Below are 20,573 nucleotides of genomic sequence, written 5' to 3' on the forward strand. Positions count from 1 at the left end.
GAAAGTTTCAACTGACAGAGATGGAAGGCAAATAGGCAATACTCTGCCTCCATCTAGAGGTGGCAAGCAAACCTATGCAGGCATGTGAGGACTGGGCTGGGTTGCAATGCCATCTGCATTTAGTTTTTGAAGCGGTGAAAGCCGCTTCCAAGAAGTGGCTTTGTGTGTCCCATGTCCATATATGGTCATTTCAGTCCAGAATGAACAGGTTTTTATCAAAAACAAAATGTGTGTCCCATGTCCATATATGGTCATTTCAGTCCAGAATGAACAGGTTTTATCAAAAACAAAATGTCTGTCACCTCATGTCCATATATGGTCATTTCAGTCCAGAATGAACAGGTTTTATCTGTCCCGTATGTCCAGAATATGTGTGTAGTGTCCGTCCCGGTCTGATGATTGGATACTTTGAGGATTGGTCAAGCTTCACATGACAATTCGGCCCTCCAGATAAAATCTTTCATTCATTCAGAATATAAAGAATGTATAGATCACAGAGTTCATAACTCTAGAACACATAGAATAAAAGCTCACCGCTTCACTTCGAACCGAGGTTTGATTTTTTAAATTTTTGTTCATCAGTGTGGTTGCCCGACAGGGCAACACACTGTAGTCCTGGGGAAACTTTATTCCCCAGGATTCTTCTTCTTCTAGATAAACCTTTTTGTGAATCAGTAGGGAATCATTGGGAGGGGTGAATCAATAGGGAATCAATGGGAGAGGTGAATCAATAGGGAATCAATGGGAGAGGTGTTAGCTCGAGTATTGGTCGAGCTTCACATGACAGTTAGCTTGCTGTAGAAGAAAGCAAGTGTGCAACCACACTTGCAATTTCCAATTGCATCTTTCTAGTTATCCAATCATTCTTTATTTTTTTAGTATTTGTTTTTGTACTGTATGCTGCTGGCCACTTAGAGCGCAGTGTTTCTTAGAACAGGACACTCCTGAGAGCATAGATCCACCAGGCTGGGTGGCCCAGCAGGGCTGTGTGTCAGTCGTGAGGTGTGGCCGGCAGGACACAAGGAAGCTGCTGCAAGGGGAAATATCCCCTTGCAGCAACTATTCCCAAAGTCTGACACTGATCAGTCCAGCTATGCCGTAGATTAGCTGTGTACACAGACAGAGAGACACACGGACAGGAGTGAAAACATAATATCCGCCTCCCGGCCTGTCAGTCTTACAGAGATATTAACCTATTTACTGTGTAGCCCATTGTGTTTCCTACTGTGTGCAGGAGAGGAATAGCACCAGTAACCTGCTTAATCAGTAAGCTAAACTTTTCCTCATTTTGGACAGCTAAAGGTTAATGTTTACTGTATGCCATTCATTTTGGTTCTAGGGCTGCTAAGCTTCAAAGGACTGTCGACTGAACATAGGTGGATCAATACTTGACAGAGATGACAAATCCAGGCAAACACATGCAATTGACAATGCGCCTTGAATTCTGATGCAGGACGGTAGTAGGCGGACGGGGGGTGTTGACCCTGAAAACCAATCATAATTGGTCCTCATGCCAGTACTTATCTGTAGATCATTCCGCTAGACAGTGATTTTGGTCTTCTGGTGAACGGCTGGACATCCACAAATATAGCATGGTAAGGAACCATTATGCCAGCCAATAATGCTAAGAAAGCACCCTCAGTTGTAGGACATAAAATGTTGTCATGATGGTGTGAGTGAGGAAATCATCATTATTATTTGCAGGCACATGAAGGCGACACTCAATAATTCAAGATTTTAGAAATGTAGACTCTAGGTCCGAGATAACCATGTGAAAATGTATTATTTATCTTTATTTTTCAGACTACCTACACAGATAAAGGAGAGAAGGTAAGTGAAGATAATGTTTTTGGCAGCAGAATGTAGTATAATTTCTCACAGTATCACTTTCTGGTGAAGAATGTTACCTCATGATAGATGGCAAAATTCTCGATGAGGAAATTAATGTACTAAGTTCATATAAAATTAACATACAAATTCAGTCGTCTATTTCTAATTTCCCTCTAGCCCCCAAGGGGAAAGTTTCTCAGGTTTCATCATTTGACCTTCTGGGTGGGCAATGCCAAACAGGTCAGTATCCAAACACAGTCAAGCTAAAATGAATATTCTTAAAAGCTGTTTAACATGGGTCATTTAGCAAATACATCAAATTCAACAAATGTATTATTATTCATTGCTGTGCAGAGAATGTTAGAGAGGCAGGGGCTGAAATCTCTAAAAGGGCCTTTTGGTGAAAACATCGAAAATAACAGACCTCCAAGCTCTCAACGTGTCGTGCTGCGACACGTTGTAAGCTTGTAGGTCAGCTATGTTCGGTGCTTGATACCACACTGAACTAAGCATAATAAAGTGAATACTGGAGTTGTGGTGTAACAGCATGGATTTCTACGCAAATAATGCAATTCATTCAACATAAGATGCTGCATTCAATTTCAGTAGAGTTTGGACAAGGCAATTCTCTTGAATGCTGCCTTCAGATATGGCATGGAAAGAGGGCATTTGCATTTCTTTCACCATAGTGCATCTGTGAAACTGCATTCATGGTCTGGACTGAGAGGGCAGTTTTTTACAGACGGATAAAAGGGCAGGGGCTCAAGCCCCTTTTGATGTCTATGTGTGCACGTGCCTGTTGCTGTTTATATCAAACATTAGGAGGAAGACTCTAATATAGCCATCGAGGTATTTTACCAAGCCATACACAATCACTATATGAGTACTTTGCTAATGCAAATGCTGACAATTAATTCATCTGACTTTCTTTGACATTTTAACTGTCAATGAGCAGGTCTTTACATAACATTCCTATTTCAAAGGTTCACCTAGTTCATTCAGATGTTGACAAGGCACACAGGCAGGTCAACATACTGTATACTGCAATCTCTAACCTAACGTTCTTTTGACCACATGAACCCTGGCATCCCTATTCGAAAATGGACATTTGGCGAACATTCGGCAAAATCTGTAGATCTACATGGTCTTATTATTCTTGTGTGAGCTTGTAGTTAGGCCATTTTACCTATTTGACATACAACACGGTATGCCAAACATTATTTTTTATTTTCAATAGGTTTTAAGTGAGTAAGTATAACCTAGGCTTCACAGTTAAAAGAGATGTACCTTCATTTGTTGTCATCTAACTGTCCAAATCTACTGGAAATTCACTTCAGAATTAAAACATTCAAATTATGTCATAGGCAGCTGGATTCTACTGTGACAAAATGGGATTTGAGCACTTTGCCTACAAGGGTTTAGAGACGGGCAGCCGAGAATTGGTGTCCCATGTCATCAGACAAGATAAGGTAAACATTCTAATAGTTTTATATCTCAGTGTGATGCTAAATCAAATCACATGACAAACACAGATAAATACTGTCTAATATAACTTATATCCCTAATTTAAACAATCCCATCAACGTCACTTCACAGATACTATTTGCATTTGAATCGGCCCTGAATCCAGGAAATGAAGGCAAGTCTTTCTTTTGGAATGTCATTTTGACTATTTGACATATTATGAAAGACAAAATCTCGCCCTGTTCTTATAAGCACATGTTTCAACGTGATGTTGTTTTCCCTCAGAATTTGGAGAACATATGGTCAAGCATGGGGATGGGGTCAAAGACATTGCTTTCCAAGTGGAAGACTGTGACTTCTTGTTCAAGGTAACACTGTGGAGAGAGGAAACATCTGTCTGGATGTATGAGTATGATGAATATTGTACGTATTCTCAAGTTGTTATCTAACAACTAATCACCAATGGTTTTAAAAAAAGAAAAAACACTTACACCACATTTAAGGACATACTGTGTCAGTGTTAAATGGTTCATATGAACATTGCTCTGGTTCTATGTTAGACAGCGGGTTTGAACTTTGCCCTGTACTGTAGGTTCACAGCACAGATATCGATGGCCAAAACGCAAAACCTCCTATCTGCAAATTTTATGATTTTTGGTCAGTCTGTCTGCAAGATCGTTCTGCCCATCATTTTGTCATGTGACTAGAAATAGTAGATATGTTTTAATGTTGAACACACATTTTCTTTTTCATTTTCCCAACAAAGTGAATTTTTCAAATAGGAGGTTTTGCGTTTTGGCCATCGAATTATCATTTTTGACAAAGAGACCTGTAGCTAAGCTTATAATGTCATATTTTATTTTCAGCCACTGGATGGCTGTCAAGAGCCTGGACAGGGACTGCCAGAGCCAGTATCTTATATTGTGTTTTCTAACTACACTAATGTCAACAGACTGCTAAGGAGCGAGGGGCAGTAGTCGTGAAAGAGCCTTGGGTGGAGCAAGACAGCCATGGGAAAATCAAGTACGCTGTGATTCAAACAGTGAGTCAAGAGTGAAAGGCACACATATTAAGGACCATACTGTAACTACATACTTAACTCTGGGTGTACAAATGCATAAATTAACACTTGGGATTTTGCTGTGCAGTATAAATACACAGGCAAGAATTCAAATGAATGACAATTGCTCCAATCATGTTTTGTCCTCAGTACGGAGACACCACGCATACATTAATTGAGTACCTTGGACCCTACAAAGGCCTTTTTTTACCCGGCTACAGAGAACCCCTGTTCAAGGATCCCCTGCTACCCACACTGTGAGTGAATTTGTGTATTTTACACATCATATACTGGATACAGAATAATGGCCAAGCTGCTAGCTTTTCCCAGCACGCACGTACGCTTAAAGGTTCTTGGAAAACTACTGATAAAATGTTTTACTCCCTTTTCTGTGTAGTCCAACAGGACATTTGAGCTTCATTGATCACATTGTGGGAAATCAGCCAGATGATGAAATGGAGCCCACATCAGACTGGTAAGTGCTGTCACGGGGCTCACGTACACATGGTACAACAGACACATGGGGCAAAAGGACAAGTAAACACCACTGCAAGGTGAAACCAAATAAGGTGATCTTCACACTAGGCCCACGTGTTTTTCTTCATTTAAAATGCATTTGTTTTGTTGTTCTTTTTGTAATGAAATATAAAATCAACAATACAGGTGTAATACTTTGAATTTCCAAGTTGACAAAAAAGAAATCCAAGCTGACACAGATTCTATTTGTTTAAGTCTATGATCACTTGAACGTGTTTGTTTCTGGCCACCAATCCTAGGTATCAGAAGTGCTTAATGTTCCACCGGTTCTGGTCGATAGACGACAAGCAGTTGCACACGCAGTACAGTGCTCTAAGGTCCATTGTGGTGACCAACTACGAGGAGACCATCAAAATGCCCATCAATGAGCCTGCACCTGGTAAAAAGAAGTCGCAAATCCAGGTCTGACCTCCACCACACCATGCCACACTCACCATAATTTACCTTGCTTGTAATTATGTCTCAGTGTTTCAGTTGTTCTTTGCTTAACTTTACACAGGAATATGTGGACTACAATGGTGGGCCGGGTGTTCAGCACATCGCTCTCAACACTTCAAACATCATCCAGGCAGTGAGTTACATTCATTTTGATTAGCATTTTAAAATGCCTAGGGAATACAAGGTAATCAACAGACTCCACTTAAAAGCATTGGAATTCCTGTCGGCCTCATCTTCAGATGTCCTCCTGAACTCGGCAAGTAAAGGCAGGTTTTAGATCCTGCTTTCTTCTGTTTTGCTCTAAAACAGATAGTGAACCTGCGTGCCCGGGGGATGGAGTTTCTCGCAGCCCCTGACACGTACTACGACAGCCTGCGGGAGAAACTCAAGACCGCCAAGATCAAGGTGAAAGAAGACCTTGACCGTTTACAGGTAGGAACACTTATTTCCTCACTGTTGATTTACGCTCAAATTGTTTTTCTTTTTCTGGGGTACCACAAATATCAACAATAATGCTGCTATTTTGTTTTCTTCCATCTAAAGGAATTGAAGATTTTAGTGGACTTTGATGACAAGGGCTATCTTCTCCAAATCTTCACCAAACCTGTGCAAGACAGACCAACTCTCTTCTTGGAAGTCATTCAGCGATACAACCACTTTGTAAGTACCAAGAAAAAAATATTTTGAATACCCGGGTGAAGACACCGGTAGGTAAAGCATCGGAAACATACACTTCAACCTTTATGTCTTCATGCTCCACTCAGTTCAACACCTCAATAAGAGGCGACAAGATTTACAGGCAGTAGACGCCATTTCTTTTCCTCACCTCCATTAAATACCTAACATGGAACAGCCTTAACACCTGCTTACTGCTCCCACCCAGTGTGAACACAACAGTAGCCCATTTGGAAAAGCCCAGTAAATCTATCACAGATGCAGATTAAAAGGCCCACTGCTTTACAGCAAAGGGGATCTTTGGATTGAGTTGCACCCTTTGGCACTTAATTTATAACACCTAGCCCCCCACTCTACCTGTCAGAACAGGCTCCCCTTGTCATTCTCTGGCATTTCACCGAGTCTAGTGATGTGGATACAGTGTCTGAAAGTGAGACGCTGAACGTGAACCACACCAAAGAACCTCTGGGAGCAACCACCAACACTTGATCGGCTGATTAACTATGAAAATATTTACATGATTAATTTGGAAGCTTCACGTGAGGGCAATTTTCTGTCAAAGTGGACTGGATGTTTGAACCTAAAACCCTTTGAGAATATTTATCAACTGCTTAGCAATCCAACATCAAAGTCAGCATTCTGAGTGGTGAGTGTGAGAAGATCCCAGAAGTGTAACAAACGACATAGAAGAAGGTAGATCTCTCAGTAATTAGCCATCTGTGTCTGTCTGGTTCTGTCTCCAGGGCTTTGGGGCAGGAAACTTCAAGTCCCTGTTTGAGGCCATTGAAAAGGACCAGGATGCAAGGGGCAACCTCACCGCGTTGACTCCAGACGGACAGCCTAAAGCCTTCTATTGATCCTCCAACCTACAAAATCACACTAATACATAATCTTTATACACTACATTTAATGAGATCATTAACAAAACTGCAGCAATCATGTAAAGCACACAGAGTATTCGTTGATAAATACAATACATACCTTTTTGATAAAGTAATGAGCACTGCACATTAGCAAATATTCTGTAAGTAGTGGTTGTCATATTCTACATGGTTGAGCAGTGTGGTTATTCTGTAATGAAAGACTTGCTCATGAGTCGGGAGATGTGTATGGGAAATAAAGAATAGGGCACAGCCTATACTTCTTTTTTGGGGGGGTGGAGGGGGGGTACTTGGAAAAGTGCTGTATAAATCTGAGCTGTTATTAAATCTGAGCTATTATCTTTAATTAATCAACTGTTTATCCAGAATGAGTAGGTGTAACTTAATTCATTACAAATAAGACCTACAAGCTCACAAACGTGATGCATAGTGAGCTTGTAGGTCGGCTACTTTTTAAGGATAAAATAGGGCTTAAATGATTTATAAAAACCTCCAAGCAAGGCAGAAGAGGCAACTCTCAGTGACAGTGTAGGAGACCTGTAGATTATTACACACACAAAGAAAGAAAACAGCAGCCAGGATTTATTTCAAAATAATTTATTTGCATATAATTGGAATGAAGCCAGGTTGATACATCTGTGATGGCACTAGTTTCATATAGTTACATTCTATACAGAAACCACCGTTTCAGACCTGGACAAAAATGGATAAATATATTAGTAAATAAATATATTAGTGACATGTCACCATATTGAAATGTTCTATTATATATAAAATACAACACTATTTCATTTCTGCTTTTGTCTTTCTCTTTTTGTACACAAAGTATCCAAAATATACTGACAGATCCCTTACATTTCTGGAGGGATTGTACTCTATTAGAAAAAAAAGGCAGTTTCAGCTCATTATTCTTTCAAAACAAAAATACAAAGAGAAAGACCTTACACAGGACATGATTTAAATGCTATTTTCATGTGCAGATGGTTGTGGGCTTGTTTGAATTCAATGCTTTGAGAATGTTTATTTTTAACTTAATATTTAATATTAATATTTGAAGCCAAAGTGCTGCTGGTAATTCAGTCATTTTCAGCTCTGTCCAGCAGACCATTCTTGGCATAGTGAATAACATACAAGTAAAACCTGATGATTTAGCTGGAGAGACTGTTTTGAGACACATTCAAAATGAGGTATTATTAGCACAAGGGGCTGTAGTGGCTGATGATTGTTCTCAATTCTCACTACAAAACTATTTCCACTTGAACCAAAACTTTTATTTATGATTCAGGGAAAGGGTTGAAAGAGGACCGTAAGGCACAAGACAAGTACTTCTGTAATTTCACTGTATTCAAGAGTTTCTTTGGTTAGATAAGTAAGAGCTTAGTATATTGCTAAGTCACTGATTTTTGGATCATGAAAAGTACTTCAGTTCACCAGGCTGTGAGATCTGAATGAATAAGGCGCATGTGTTATAGACAGCACAATGGCAAATGAACCCATTTAGGCCTAGGATTATTGAATGCTTTAACCAGTGAAAAATAGCAGATATACAAGCTCACAGCGCGGCACTTGCGCTGCGAGCTTGTAGATCTGCTATTTTTGAAAAAGTCCTGAAAATGTGTGCAAATCTTGCATATATGTATTTTCAAAGCGAACGTTTGTAACTCAAATTTTGCTTCTGGGTGGTCCCTGGAACTAAACATTTTGAGATGGGGGTCCGTGGCCAAATACATATCATTTTGGGGGTCCTTCACATGAAAAGGTTTGAGAACCACTGACATAGTAGTCTCTCAAGAACAGACTAACTGAGCTCCAGTTTGAAGTGAAAAGGACCTTTTCTTTGACGATGGCTGGCCAGATTGCTGACATAGAAACCCAGGTTTTTCAAAAAATCTCAGAAGGATTCAAAAGACACTTATAGAATCGGTTCAAAATTCTAATTTTCACGATTTTTCAAAAATAGCAGGTGTACAAGCTCGCAGCGCGGCACTGAAGCTTGTATATCTGCTATTATTCAATAGTTAAAGCATAAAATAATGATACACAAAATGTGTACCCGTTCTAAATGGGTTAAAAATCAAACTAATGAATATAAGTAACACAGAGGATTACTTGAATAGATAAACAACTCCTGTAAGCTTTTGTAAGTGCTACCAGCTCTGATAAATACACAAGAGCTCCTTGTCTGCTGTTTGTCCTGCAGTCTGACTGCAGAGAAAAAAATGTTCTCCTTTCACATTTTAACTGAACCTTTAAGGGAAATTCCACCATGACACAGAAATCATATACGCTATTTCTCCGTATGGCAGAGAACTGTAATTTTGTATTGAATGAGAATCTTGTAGTCACAAAGAAACTATTTTGGAATGGCTTCATTTCACAGCAGGCCATCTTTCAGGTCACTGCATGAGCCAAATGGAACCATATTTGGTTACATTTAAGGACAATATCCCAGTAGCTAATTGGGAACCCTAGGAAAATTCCCAGTAGGCCATTCAAAATTAAACCTTGATTCTCTCAAGTCTCTTTACAAGAACAGTTGCCCACATTTCTAACCATTTTTGAACTGTCAATGATCATTAAAAAAAAGCATATTCTGTAAGGTGGGCTTTTCCTTTAATGCATTAACCACAATATTGGGGAAATATACCTTTACATTTATCATGGTAAAGTTCCTCCAATAGGGGTGTTACGTATATGATTTCTTTAAATCTTTTCCAGTGTTTGATTGTTCCTGAGATCTTTCTCAGGGTCTGCCCACTGAAGTCAGAAATCACGGAAAAGTGCTTAACTGACCACACCAACCTTTCATTAAACAGGTGTTTAGTTGATGCTTAGGTACTGTGAAGTCTATCAAGCATGGCTTTACTCCAGTTATGTTATACATACTGTAGTTGCTACTGTATGTATTTGTCTATGGCTGCAATGTTGCAGAGCTTTAGCTGCTGGAAGAAAGTGGGAAAGTATATTCTTTCTGAAGGACATGGCATATGGTTGAATGGGCACTGGAGGGCAATGAGGCAAGAAAAAGGATGAATGCTCCTCACTCACTCACTCACTAATAAGGAGGCTTCCTCCTCCTCCAACAACCCCCTTCAAGAAAACCACTTGGGTGAAACATTATACTGTAAGAAGTAACCATTTGGCAAGAGAAGTGACAGGAGCAAGGCAATGTGATGATAATGATGATGACATAATTCAGTCAAACTGGTTCATAAAAGATACATTTACAGACTAAAAACTGAACCAAAACACAAACAAAAAAGTCAGATGAAAAAAGCTGCCATTAATGAAATAATGAATACAAGGCCCATGCTAGGCTCAGCAACCTCTGAGAATGCTCATTGTTTGAGGGGCTGAGGGTACAACCATTCTTTCAATTTGGACAAGGCATAGCGCCAAGAAGAATGCTTCTTACTGAGGCTAGGGGAGCTACGTGGTTAGGTTCAATTTACTACAGCAGTACCTTTAAGGACCCCACATGTCATGGGGTATGTTTAGGAATCTGAGTTGAGGTAGGCGTGAGAGAAAATCTTCTCTCAGCTGAGATCAAAACTCAGCAAAGGGAGACAAAAAGAACTAGCAAGCAAAGTTAGTACCTGTGAGATAAATCAAGTTGCTTCATCAATGAATGTGTGAGCAATGTAGTAATGGAAACTCACTCACGAGGACTCAAGACCCTAATGCCCAATTTATGCTCCGCCATACAATGGAGTCAACGTACCGAAAATAGCGCTGCATGTTGTGAGCTTGTAGATCGTCTATTTTTAGCACGCAAAACCATCGTACTACAAAGTATAAATCAGGCTTAAGCAAGGATCATTCTTTAGTTGTCACCAAGGAGCATGGGTACATGCAATATCATGGTATTGAATAGTCTTCCTATAATTGACTTAAAACAAGGTGAAGCACACATGCACACACAAGCATGCGAGATTGCGAGTGAGTGCGTGCCTAGACACACACGCACGCACGGCGCACGCACGCACACACACAGACACACACACGCGTACACAGACACTCGCATACATTTTCCCCTTTGTGATGTATGAACTGTTTTCTGAGCACCTCCCAGTATCCAAATATCTAAATAATTCAATATAACCCTAAAACAATAACATTATGTATACAGCACATACTGTAGTATTATCCCAGAGTTTCAATAATACATTGTATCATACTTATTATTTTGGTATGAATGTTATCTCTGATTAATCGATATCTACCTAATATATATATATAAAAAAAGAACTTTGATTCCTGGGAGATATTTTGGGGAAACCTGAACCTGAACTAAGGTAATATTGTGGAATTATTTGGAAGACATGACAGAGATGGCCAATGATAGGCTTGTCCATTCTGGCTCCTGTGTAGCAGCGTGACATTGGGGGATAGAACAAATTCTCACACACCAGACTCCTCTTCTGATCCTGTGGATGCACATAAAAACAATATTTCACTTACTATTCAGGGATACAAACAGAATACAATACAAAAGCTTCTATGGAAATGACGTGTGTCAAGGGAGCACTTATGTTAAATGAAAGTCAATCCCCGATAGTCACTCACCCTGATTATGGTGTAATGTTTCGCAGTATAAACAAATGTCTGTGTTGCGGTCGGCAACAGGGCTGTGGTGAAACCTACAGGGAGGCCTGTCCATGGAACCTCCCGGCCCCAGGAGCTGTGGCTCCGAATGGGCCTGCTGCACCCGCTTTTTCCACACCACGTGCGCGCCCCCGCAACAGGGCCAGTCCTCCATGCCCCCAGAGTCCAGAATGAGGGGCACGGGTAACAGGGCGGGGGGCAAGTCAGGAGGCGGGCAGCAGTAGCTGGGGCCCTGGCCGTAGTGGATGTGGATGCTGCAGTCCTCCTGCAGGTCCAGGCTCTGGTGGAAACGAACTGAAGGGCCGTCGAGCATACAAGGGCCCAACCGTCCACTCCTCCTGTGGGGGTGTCCATGGCCTTGGTGGCAGCAGGGGGGCTGGAGCTGTAAGGGGACTGGGGATACCAGGACCGGAGGTCCTGGGGGACCGCTGGGCTCATGGTCTTGGCCCTCTGTTGCAGGGCCGGGCCTGTCTGTGGGCTCTGCCTTGGGGCAGTGGCAGGGGCTGTGCTTAAGAGGGCATAAGGGTGAGTCTTTGTCCGGAGCCGGGGCAGTGGCCCCTTGCTCCTCATCTGAGCCCCTTCCGGGGCCTTGGCCAGGCTCCCCCTCCTCATAGTGGTGGTGTCTGTGGCGGTGGTAATGGACATGGCTAAACACAGTCTGCGGCTGCTCTTCAGGGCAGCCTGCTTTGTTCACCACAGAATCCAGAGACCTCGGGCGGGCCTGGGCCCCCACCTCCAGACTGTTTTTGCGAGGGACGTGGCCAGAGCCTGGCCCGTAATACACAAACGGATCGTAGTCACTACTCAGAGAACTACGGAAGGTGGACCAGCTGCCATAGACACCCTGCAGAGACACATCAGTGCAGTTCAGCACTGAGTCGCTGGACGAACCGTGGCACGGCCCCGAGCTGGAGTCACTGGCAGGGCCGTCGGCCAGGTAGCCGCTGCGCTCCGTTCGGTAGCTGCCACCAGAACAGCTGCCTTCGTCCTGCCGGCTGTGGGCTGTTGGCCCACGGGTCTGAGGAGTGGAAGAGGCCGCATGGTGCAGCCTTGAGCTGGAAGCGCTGCGCTGGGCCGGGCAAGATGAACGATAAGAGTGGCAGGGGCGGCGAGGTGTATAATGATGGGTGGAATTCCTGCAGCTGCTACCTATCCTATGGGGCCTCCCAGGGCCCTCTGCAGGGAGGTGGTAGCCGCAGCCAAGCCCGAGGGACCTGCTGGAAAGAAAACGCAAAGTTTGCGTGTCCATGGGAGAAGAGCCACTGTAGTGGCCCAGAGAGGGGTAGGGTCCAGATGGTCCACGAGGGTAGTGGGGCCTCATGGAGAAGGGGACGGCATGCTGGGGGAAGGGATGGTTGTGTGGGCCAGAATACGGCTGGGGATGCAGGAAGCCCTGGCTGTGCTCTGGTGTCTGCTGGAGTCTGCTTCTCTGGGGTAGGCGTTCTGTCCCTGTGGAGCACAGCATTACAGTAAGTCAACACAATGCAATACGTACTAATAAAAGAAGAAGAAGAAAAGAACAGTTTATTTGATGTTTTACCCATGATGTTGTGCATGCAGAGGGGGCAGGTGCGATGCTGCAGCAGCCAGGGGTCTACACAGTCCTTATGGAACTCATGAGCACAAGAGATGATCCTCAGATCCTGGTAAGGAGGGAGGGGACACATTTGTTAAAAATATGACTTAAAGCCTGCTCAGAAGACCATTCTGCATGTAGCTCTCACATCTCTTCCTACCTGTCCATCCTGGAACTCCTCCAGACAGATAGCACAGACAGGGCTAGAGTTTGAGCTGCTGGCAGACCCCCAGGCCCCACGGTGGTGCTGTGAGCCTGAACAGCCTTGGGAACTGTAGGTTTTGGTCTCGAGGCGACTGATGGCTCGCATTGTCTGCTGATGGACTGAGTCCTGAATGCAGACGAAGACAAGACAGAATAAGAGATGTCTTCTAGACAGCAAAAAAAAAAAAAACTAACTAACAACAACTCTTACGCAGGAATTAAATCAGGCTCCAATACTTCCATTTCAATGAGACACTGATTGGAATACAAATACAAAACAAAACAGTTCAGCTTATAAAGACTTTTTCAATTAAACAAAAGTTATTTTTAATACAATCCTTCACTGATATATAACACTATTTTTATTTGCAGGTGTCTGCTTTGCTCCCGACCCTCGCACCAAAATTACGCAGCCATCGGAAATGTACTGGGAACGTATTTATTTATGTATTTTATAGTTAATGAATACAGTTTATGACAACTTGTAGCTTACAAACTTGAGTTTACAAAATGTAGTCGGGCTGCAGCATTCCTTTTTGAGTGTTTAGGTTGAATGACGTGGCAGAGCAGTTGCCAAAAAGACTATTTTCAGACCCATCCTTAGAATGTACTGTAAATGCAGTACAGAATCAAACTCGTTGCTCAATGCCAACTTTTTCAGTATGGGGTAGCAGAGCGCTCCAAATGCTTTAAAACAAGGGTCTTCAACGTTTTCAGGCCAAGGACCCCTTAGCTGAGAGAGAGATGAAGCAGGGACCCCCACAACCTTTTCATAGATTCCATATAGTTTAATTGTTTGACAGCACGATCATCAGTATATTTTGGATTCATGTTAATGTGGGTTTTCAGATATTTAACCACTTGAACCGTCAATAATTAATAAACTTGACTTTTCACTGTACTTAGTCTGCTCTTTTCCACCTCCAAAGCTCTTTGCCAAAAATAGCCGATCTACAACCTCACAACGCCTCGCAGCGTGAGACGTTGTGAGCTTGTAGATCTCCTATTTTTGGCTAAAGTTCTCAGAATATGGATACTAGGGTTAATATAAAAAAGGGGGGAAAATCACACAAAGATTTGGAGGACACCCTGTAGTAACTCTGAATCTCTGAGGACCCCCAAGGGGTCCCGCACCCCCTGTTGAAGACCCCTGCTTTAAAACGTGTTGTAGTTTCGGCCCCCATCTTCTGAGGCAGGTTTTCTGATGTTCAAGGTTCTTAGTTTTTTCTTTTTTTTCACTGCCCTGCATCACATTTATAATTTCCAGTAAGAACGTGCCTACAGTACGTGTCCAGATTTCTCAACGCAATGGATTTGAACGCTCGCGCTCTTGCGCTCACTTCTGTGTTCTGCACTCACCCAGGTTCGGTTGGACTTGCACTTGTAGCGGAAAGCAAAGATCAGAACAATGGTCACGATGGCCAGGACTATGGTGAGCACAATACCCACATCATAATGGGGCTGGAGAGGGAGAAAGATAAGAAGCAAATATGGTGATTATTTCATTGCGTACACATAACACAATACCACAAGATGATAAGAAATAGGAAGATAAGAGTGAAAGCACCAAACCACAACTCAGAGCAATAACTTTGCCTATGGGTAAATGAAACAGTGTCTGGGTAATGGTGGTGTGTGTGTGTGTGTGTGTGTGTGTGTGTGTGTGTATGTATGTGTATGTGTATGTGTGTGTGTGTGTGTGTGTGTGTGTGTGTGTGTGTGTGTGCGTGCGTGCGTGCGTGCGTGTGTGCGTGCGTGCGTGCGTGCGTGCGTGCGTGCAAAAAAAAGAAAAGAAAAAGAAAACAAAGGTACTATTAGTAAAGTACACAATTGAGACTTTTTGGGTCATTTTGGGACCATAGGCGTTTTAAAATGTTTTCAAGATTTGTGTTTAATTTAAGATTAGTTGATCATGATTATCAGTAACAATCTTAAAATGATATATTCACTGTTTCTTTCCTCTTGGGAAAATATGTTGTAAGCAGGACAGGAGAATATTCTTGTCATAATTGATGTTTTGTTAAATCAAAACCCTTTTTTATCTATATTCTGATAGTAATCATTGCTATAGAGTGTTTGTTCAGAAACAGGGGTCTCTCCAGCTCTCTCCAGAGAGAGTACCCATTCATCAGATTAAAATTTATAGTGTTCCAGTTCCAATTTTGTCTGATAATTTCTTTGTGTAATAAATTCCAATTTCACTTGTTTATCCTGTATCCTGTATGAGTTCTCTCTCTCATTTATGCAATTGTTTACAATGTGAACCAGCAAAGCAAAGCAGGTTTTGGAGGCCCCTATAGTGTTAATACCAAGGGACCCAAAGGGTTATGGACCACACGAAACACACTCTCTGTATGGGTCAACAAGGTCACAGCAGTTAGACAGTGTGTTGACCATACAGAGTCAGTGTATGGTCAATAAAAAGAAAGGTGGCTGACGTTAACCTGTAAAGCCCAAGAAATAATAGACAGAAAATTCAAATTCTTTGCATTTGGGATGCTTATTAGGCCTTTTGACGATTTTGGCATATTCTTTTTTTCCCCCTCAGGCATTGCCAATTTATTGATCATAACAAAATCATACTTTTTTCATAACGTTTGGTTCACCTTTTTACAGTTTGCTTTGTGGCATGCAACAATATAATTTCTGTCCTTGTTCAGGCATTGGTGGATCACTTAGCCACTACAACATCCAGCTGATAATATCATGGGTTTCATATAGGCTAATAACAAATGCATGTACATTTCTCAATTCCGACTCTAAATAAATATCTTTAATTAGTTTGATTAAATAATTAAAACAATGTATTCTGCATTGCGGTAGGAAAAATATAATAATGACAACTGTGGGATTTACAGCTACATTACTCATAGACCACTGTATAAGTATAATACAGCGGATCATCCCTGATACGATTTCACTATAAAATACGAACTATTAAGTAATTAGAAGTTGTTTCGCACATGGTAAGGCTCATTTTGAAATATTAGTAATAATAGAAATGTTAATTGCACCATCACTTTTCCAAAATTAAAAATGATGTCCCTTCAAAACAACATGCAGGGCACTACTTAGTGGCAAGCAGACATCTTGGATCATTCAATTTAAAGCCCTCAAAAGGCGTGCTGAGCACAGGTATTCCACCAGGGGGCAGATTTCTTTTTATATATATATACTTTTTTGTCTTCAGTAAAGTATTTATCATGTTGATTGACCTAGCTGGGCTCAGAACCGAAGTTATCAAATATGATGCAAATGGCGTTACATTTGGAGTTCATAAGCCGTTCTGTTATCTTAAAGCCAGTAGCTCCTCTATTCTGAAATGCAAACCTAGATTCAACTTTACAATGAATCCACAGTTCAAAGAATACGTTTTCAGAAGGCTTTCGGCATCCACTGCATGGGCCCAGGACTTCAGCTAGTTTAGGACATCCAACCCTTTATTTTCTCCAAGGTGGCACAGAGACCCCTCCAAAATAGACATGTTACCCTGGTGGTGCCAACGCACTGTATGCCCTGCTTTGACCGTAACAGTGTTTCGTAATTCAGCCTTACCCATTTAGGCTCCATCAGGATCTCAATGCGGACTCTCGCTTCCTCGTTCTTGTTCACCAGACCCATCAACTCCAAAGCATCCTCAGCCTCCACCAGTACCACCGGGTGGGGCAGGGAGTCCGTTTCACGCAGCTGTGTGTGTGTGTGTGTGTGTGTGTGTGTGTGTGTGTGTGTGTGTGTGTGTGTGTGTGTGTGTGTGTGTGTGTGTGTTGAAGAAATTGAAATTATGACATGATCAACATGGGACAAAGCAGAGGAAAAGAAGAGAACGTCAGAAAAAATATTATATTCAGTAATTCCTGTATTACTATTTTCATATGTGGTGGTGCTATAATAGTCACCTCAATAGCAGCATTGGCATCATCAGTGACATCAAAGATGACAGCCTGAGCTCCTCTCTCTATAAACAGGCGAGCCTGAAAGAAAACACATTAGAGGAAGAATGTCAAAATTCTCACACTTCAACCACGCAGAAGTCCGTCATTCAAATCCATGGATCTGGCGGATGTGAGGAGCAAACATCCTTCAGAAGTCAGTTAGTTAGGGGAAAGTTCACGGACACCTGGGGGGGATGTTAAGGAACACGTCATGCCTTTCAACTCACTTTGTGGTGCCATCACTAGGTGGCAGTCATGCCACAATCTCATGACCTCACTGCAGGGCCAAAGTACAGCTCTGTCTGCACAGTCCAACTTGACTCTAGAAAACAGGCATTGACTAGAGAGCATATTTAGTGGACATCCACAGGCCCTGGTGCAAACCTGCTGCTCTATCTGTGTTGGGCAGTGCATCTAAAAAGCAAGAGAGTGGACGGTGTGAAGAAGAGAGAAGGATTGCACGATGGACAGGAAGGGAAGAAACAAAGTAGGGCATCTTCACTGGGTTGATGTGAATCAACATTGATGTGGGTTCAAACCAAATTTACAACACTTTTCCAAATACCCTGTTATTTCATATATTCTGCCTCGCCAAAGTAAAATATTCAATTTTATGAAAATGAAATGTGTAAAAATTAACAATAACAAAGACATCAAGGGGACCTCCTTAATCCTTTCTGCCAAAAAAAACTACTTTGATGAGAAAGTTGAGGAAAACATCCACAAACCACGAGACCTATGGAAGCTATTTAAAACCCAGCTAGGCTGTGGTGCTAAACTCAGATCCATAGCCAGCAACATATCCATCCAAACTCCCATAACCCTCCTCACGGATAGTCTTGATGTAGCCAAAAATCTCAACATCTACTTCACCTCCATGGCCAAAAATCTGGTCAATAAACTGCCCGCTCCATCTGGGCTGTTTGGTGTTAGGCACATCTTGAAATTCTACAGGAACCTTGGGGTATGCAAAGACAACTTTAAACTTGCCACGGTGTCAACTGATGAAGTGTCTAAAAAACTGCGCACCCTACCTCAATTCAAGGCCGCTGGCCATGATAAAATTGCCCCCAAATTTCTCATAGACTCAGCTGCCACCATTGCCCCAATCATTACCCATATTATTAATCTATCTATCAAGCAGGGTTATGTCCCCCAGGACTTCAAATTAGCCAAGGTAACCCCCCTGCACAAAAAAGGCAGTAAACTTGACCCTGGCAACTACAGGCCAATCTCAATCCTTAGTTCCATCTCTAAGGTAATGGAAAAAATTGTCTATGAACAGGTGGCTAGATATCTTGAAGAGAATAAACTGATCTACGAGTTCCAGTCTGGCTTCAGAGAGTCCCATTCCACAGATACATGCCTCATCTATTTGAATGATTACATCAAACGTGAAATTCACGATGGCAAATATTGTGGCATGGTCATGCTGGACCTCCAGAAGGCATTTGACACCGTCGATCATTCTATTCTGATCGAAAAACTCAAAGCTATTGGTCTTGATAGCACAGCAGTGAGATGGATGCACTCTTACTTGGTGGGGAGGGAACAGATGGTGGAAGTCAACGGAACCCTGTCCCCCCCCCTCCCAGTAAACTGTGGAGTACCTCAAGGGAGTATACTAGGACCACTGTTGTTCTTAATATACGTAAACGACATGTCATCTGCTTGTGACTGCAATCTGTTTCTGTTCGCGGATGACTCGGCTCTCCTAGTCTCAGGCAGAGACATTTTGCAGGTTGAAAAGGCCCTTAACTGTGAACTTAACAAGATCTGCACCTGGCTCAATGACAACAGACTCTCAATTCACCTAGGCAAAACTGAATGTATCCTCTTTGGATCTAGTCAGAAACTTAGCCTAGTTGAGAACTTCACAATTAAAGTAGGTGACACTGTGATAGAAAGAAAAAACCACATCTGCTACCTGGGTTGCATCCTGGAGGCTAACCTATCCAGTGAAAAAATGACCACCAAGGTAATCAATAAAGTCAATCAACGAATTCGCTTCTTGCAAAGAGTTGCCCCACTGATCAATATTAAATCCCGAAAGACACTAGGAGGTGCTCTTATTGGGCCCCTCATTGATTACGGAGTCCTTGTCTGGTATCGCGACGCCCCAGCTGCCTTAAAGCTAAAGCTCCAAACAGCCCAAAACAAACTAATTAGGGTTGTGCTTGGTCTCCCTCCTCTGACCCACCTTACCGAGCATCACCACGAAAGCGTGGGGTGGCTCAAAGTAGCTGACAGAGTACAGCATCTTGCAATGGGCCTGGTGTACAAGATACACTACACCTCCAAGATTCCCATGTACCTGACAAACTACTTCTTAAAGGTCAAGGATGTTCACGATCATAACACCAGAGGCAGCTCCACTAATCATCATCAGCGTAGATTTAACACTAAACAAGGCGCTAACTCGTTCTCCTGCTATACCATCAACATGTGGAACGCCCTTCCACAAGCCCTAAAGGAGAGCAAATCCCTAGCCTCCTTCAAAATTGGTATGAAAAGTCACCTTCAGACAGCAGCTACCCGTGACTTGTAAATAGACTAAGCCCCCATGCTCCCCCCCCCCCTTTTTCTTTGTATTCTGCCTTTTGTATTTGATGTTATGCTTTTGAAACTGATATTATCCTAGATAAAGTACTATGTTCTATCCGTCTGTCTTTCAATGTTATATGAGATACTTAAAGTGTGGTTCCTGTGGAAATAAGCCTCGGCTTTCTAGGATCTCCTTTTAGTTGACCTTGTACCAGTGATTTGTACTGTCATGAAACTGTACTTTTTTCTATTGCAAACTTCTAATAAATTCTTCAATCAATCAATCAATCAATCAGGCAGAAGAGATGGGCCACACATTAGTTATCTATTTTTTTGCCATCTAATAAACAGAAAACGTTAACAGCAGTTGGTGGGGAACATGACCCTGAACTAATGACTATTGACTAACTCCGACCAGTGTCAGTCTGAGGACAACAACCTATCAGGCCTGTCTTGTCAAAGTGTCAGTGCTCGCATTGGCTCCTCTACGGTGCTGTAGGGGCATGCTCTACAAAAGCAAAGAGATGTTGAGCATCACCGAAAGGCAGAGAGAGAACAAATAGCACCTCTTTCATCCACATCTCATCACATGCGCTCACTGGGTTGACTTCACTGCCAATGCTCTTCAGTAAAAAAGAAGCCGCAAGTTTAAACAACTGATCGCCCGGGTCAAAGACAACACGCCAAAGAGTGGCTCCCAGCCTACTGTAGCCCGTGGCAGAGAGGAGCAAAAGCATAAATAAAACCCAGAGGTTTAGTTTAATTCTGAGATGGTACAAATGTAACATAATGGACCCCTACCCCTTTATACCTCTGATAGTATACAA

The 20,573-nt window shown here is 42.3% G+C and overlaps 2 protein-coding genes across 2 annotated transcripts in view; one reads left to right on the top strand and one right to left on the bottom strand.

Annotated features, from left to right (window-relative positions):
- The first annotated feature begins 1,468 nt into the window (after positions 1–1,468).
- On the top strand, positions 1,469–7,676 carry hpda (4-hydroxyphenylpyruvate dioxygenase a). The gene is made up of 14 exons (XM_080748592.1): positions 1,469–1,595; positions 1,804–1,830; positions 2,008–2,070; positions 3,195–3,299; positions 3,427–3,469; positions 3,580–3,662; positions 4,247–4,336; positions 4,505–4,611; positions 4,752–4,829; positions 5,131–5,293; positions 5,391–5,462; positions 5,639–5,761; positions 5,873–5,989; positions 6,748–7,676. The coding sequence occupies exons 1-14, from the start codon at positions 1,593–1,595 to the stop codon at positions 6,859–6,861; spliced, it is 1,188 nt and encodes a 395-aa protein (XP_080604718.1). The 5' UTR covers positions 1,469–1,592; the 3' UTR covers positions 6,862–7,676.
- Positions 7,677–9,446: 1,770 nt separating this feature from the next.
- Positions 9,447–20,573, bottom strand: part of rnf43 (ring finger protein 43) — a 102,153-nt gene continuing 91,026 nt past the window's right edge. Inside the window, 7 exon segments of the mRNA XM_080748590.1 lie at positions 9,447–11,312; positions 11,452–12,939; positions 13,031–13,133; positions 13,227–13,397; positions 14,630–14,731; positions 16,826–16,957; positions 17,167–17,241. Of these exon segments, the coding sequence (XP_080604716.1) occupies positions 11,287–11,312; positions 11,452–12,939; positions 13,031–13,133; positions 13,227–13,397; positions 14,630–14,731; positions 16,826–16,957; positions 17,167–17,241 (2,097 nt within the window). The 3' untranslated portion in view covers positions 9,447–11,286.

This window comes from Nannobrachium achirus (assembly GCF_963921795.1).
Source record: "Nannobrachium achirus genome assembly, chromosome: 19".
NCBI lineage: Eukaryota > Metazoa > Chordata > Actinopteri > Myctophiformes > Myctophidae > Nannobrachium > Nannobrachium achirus.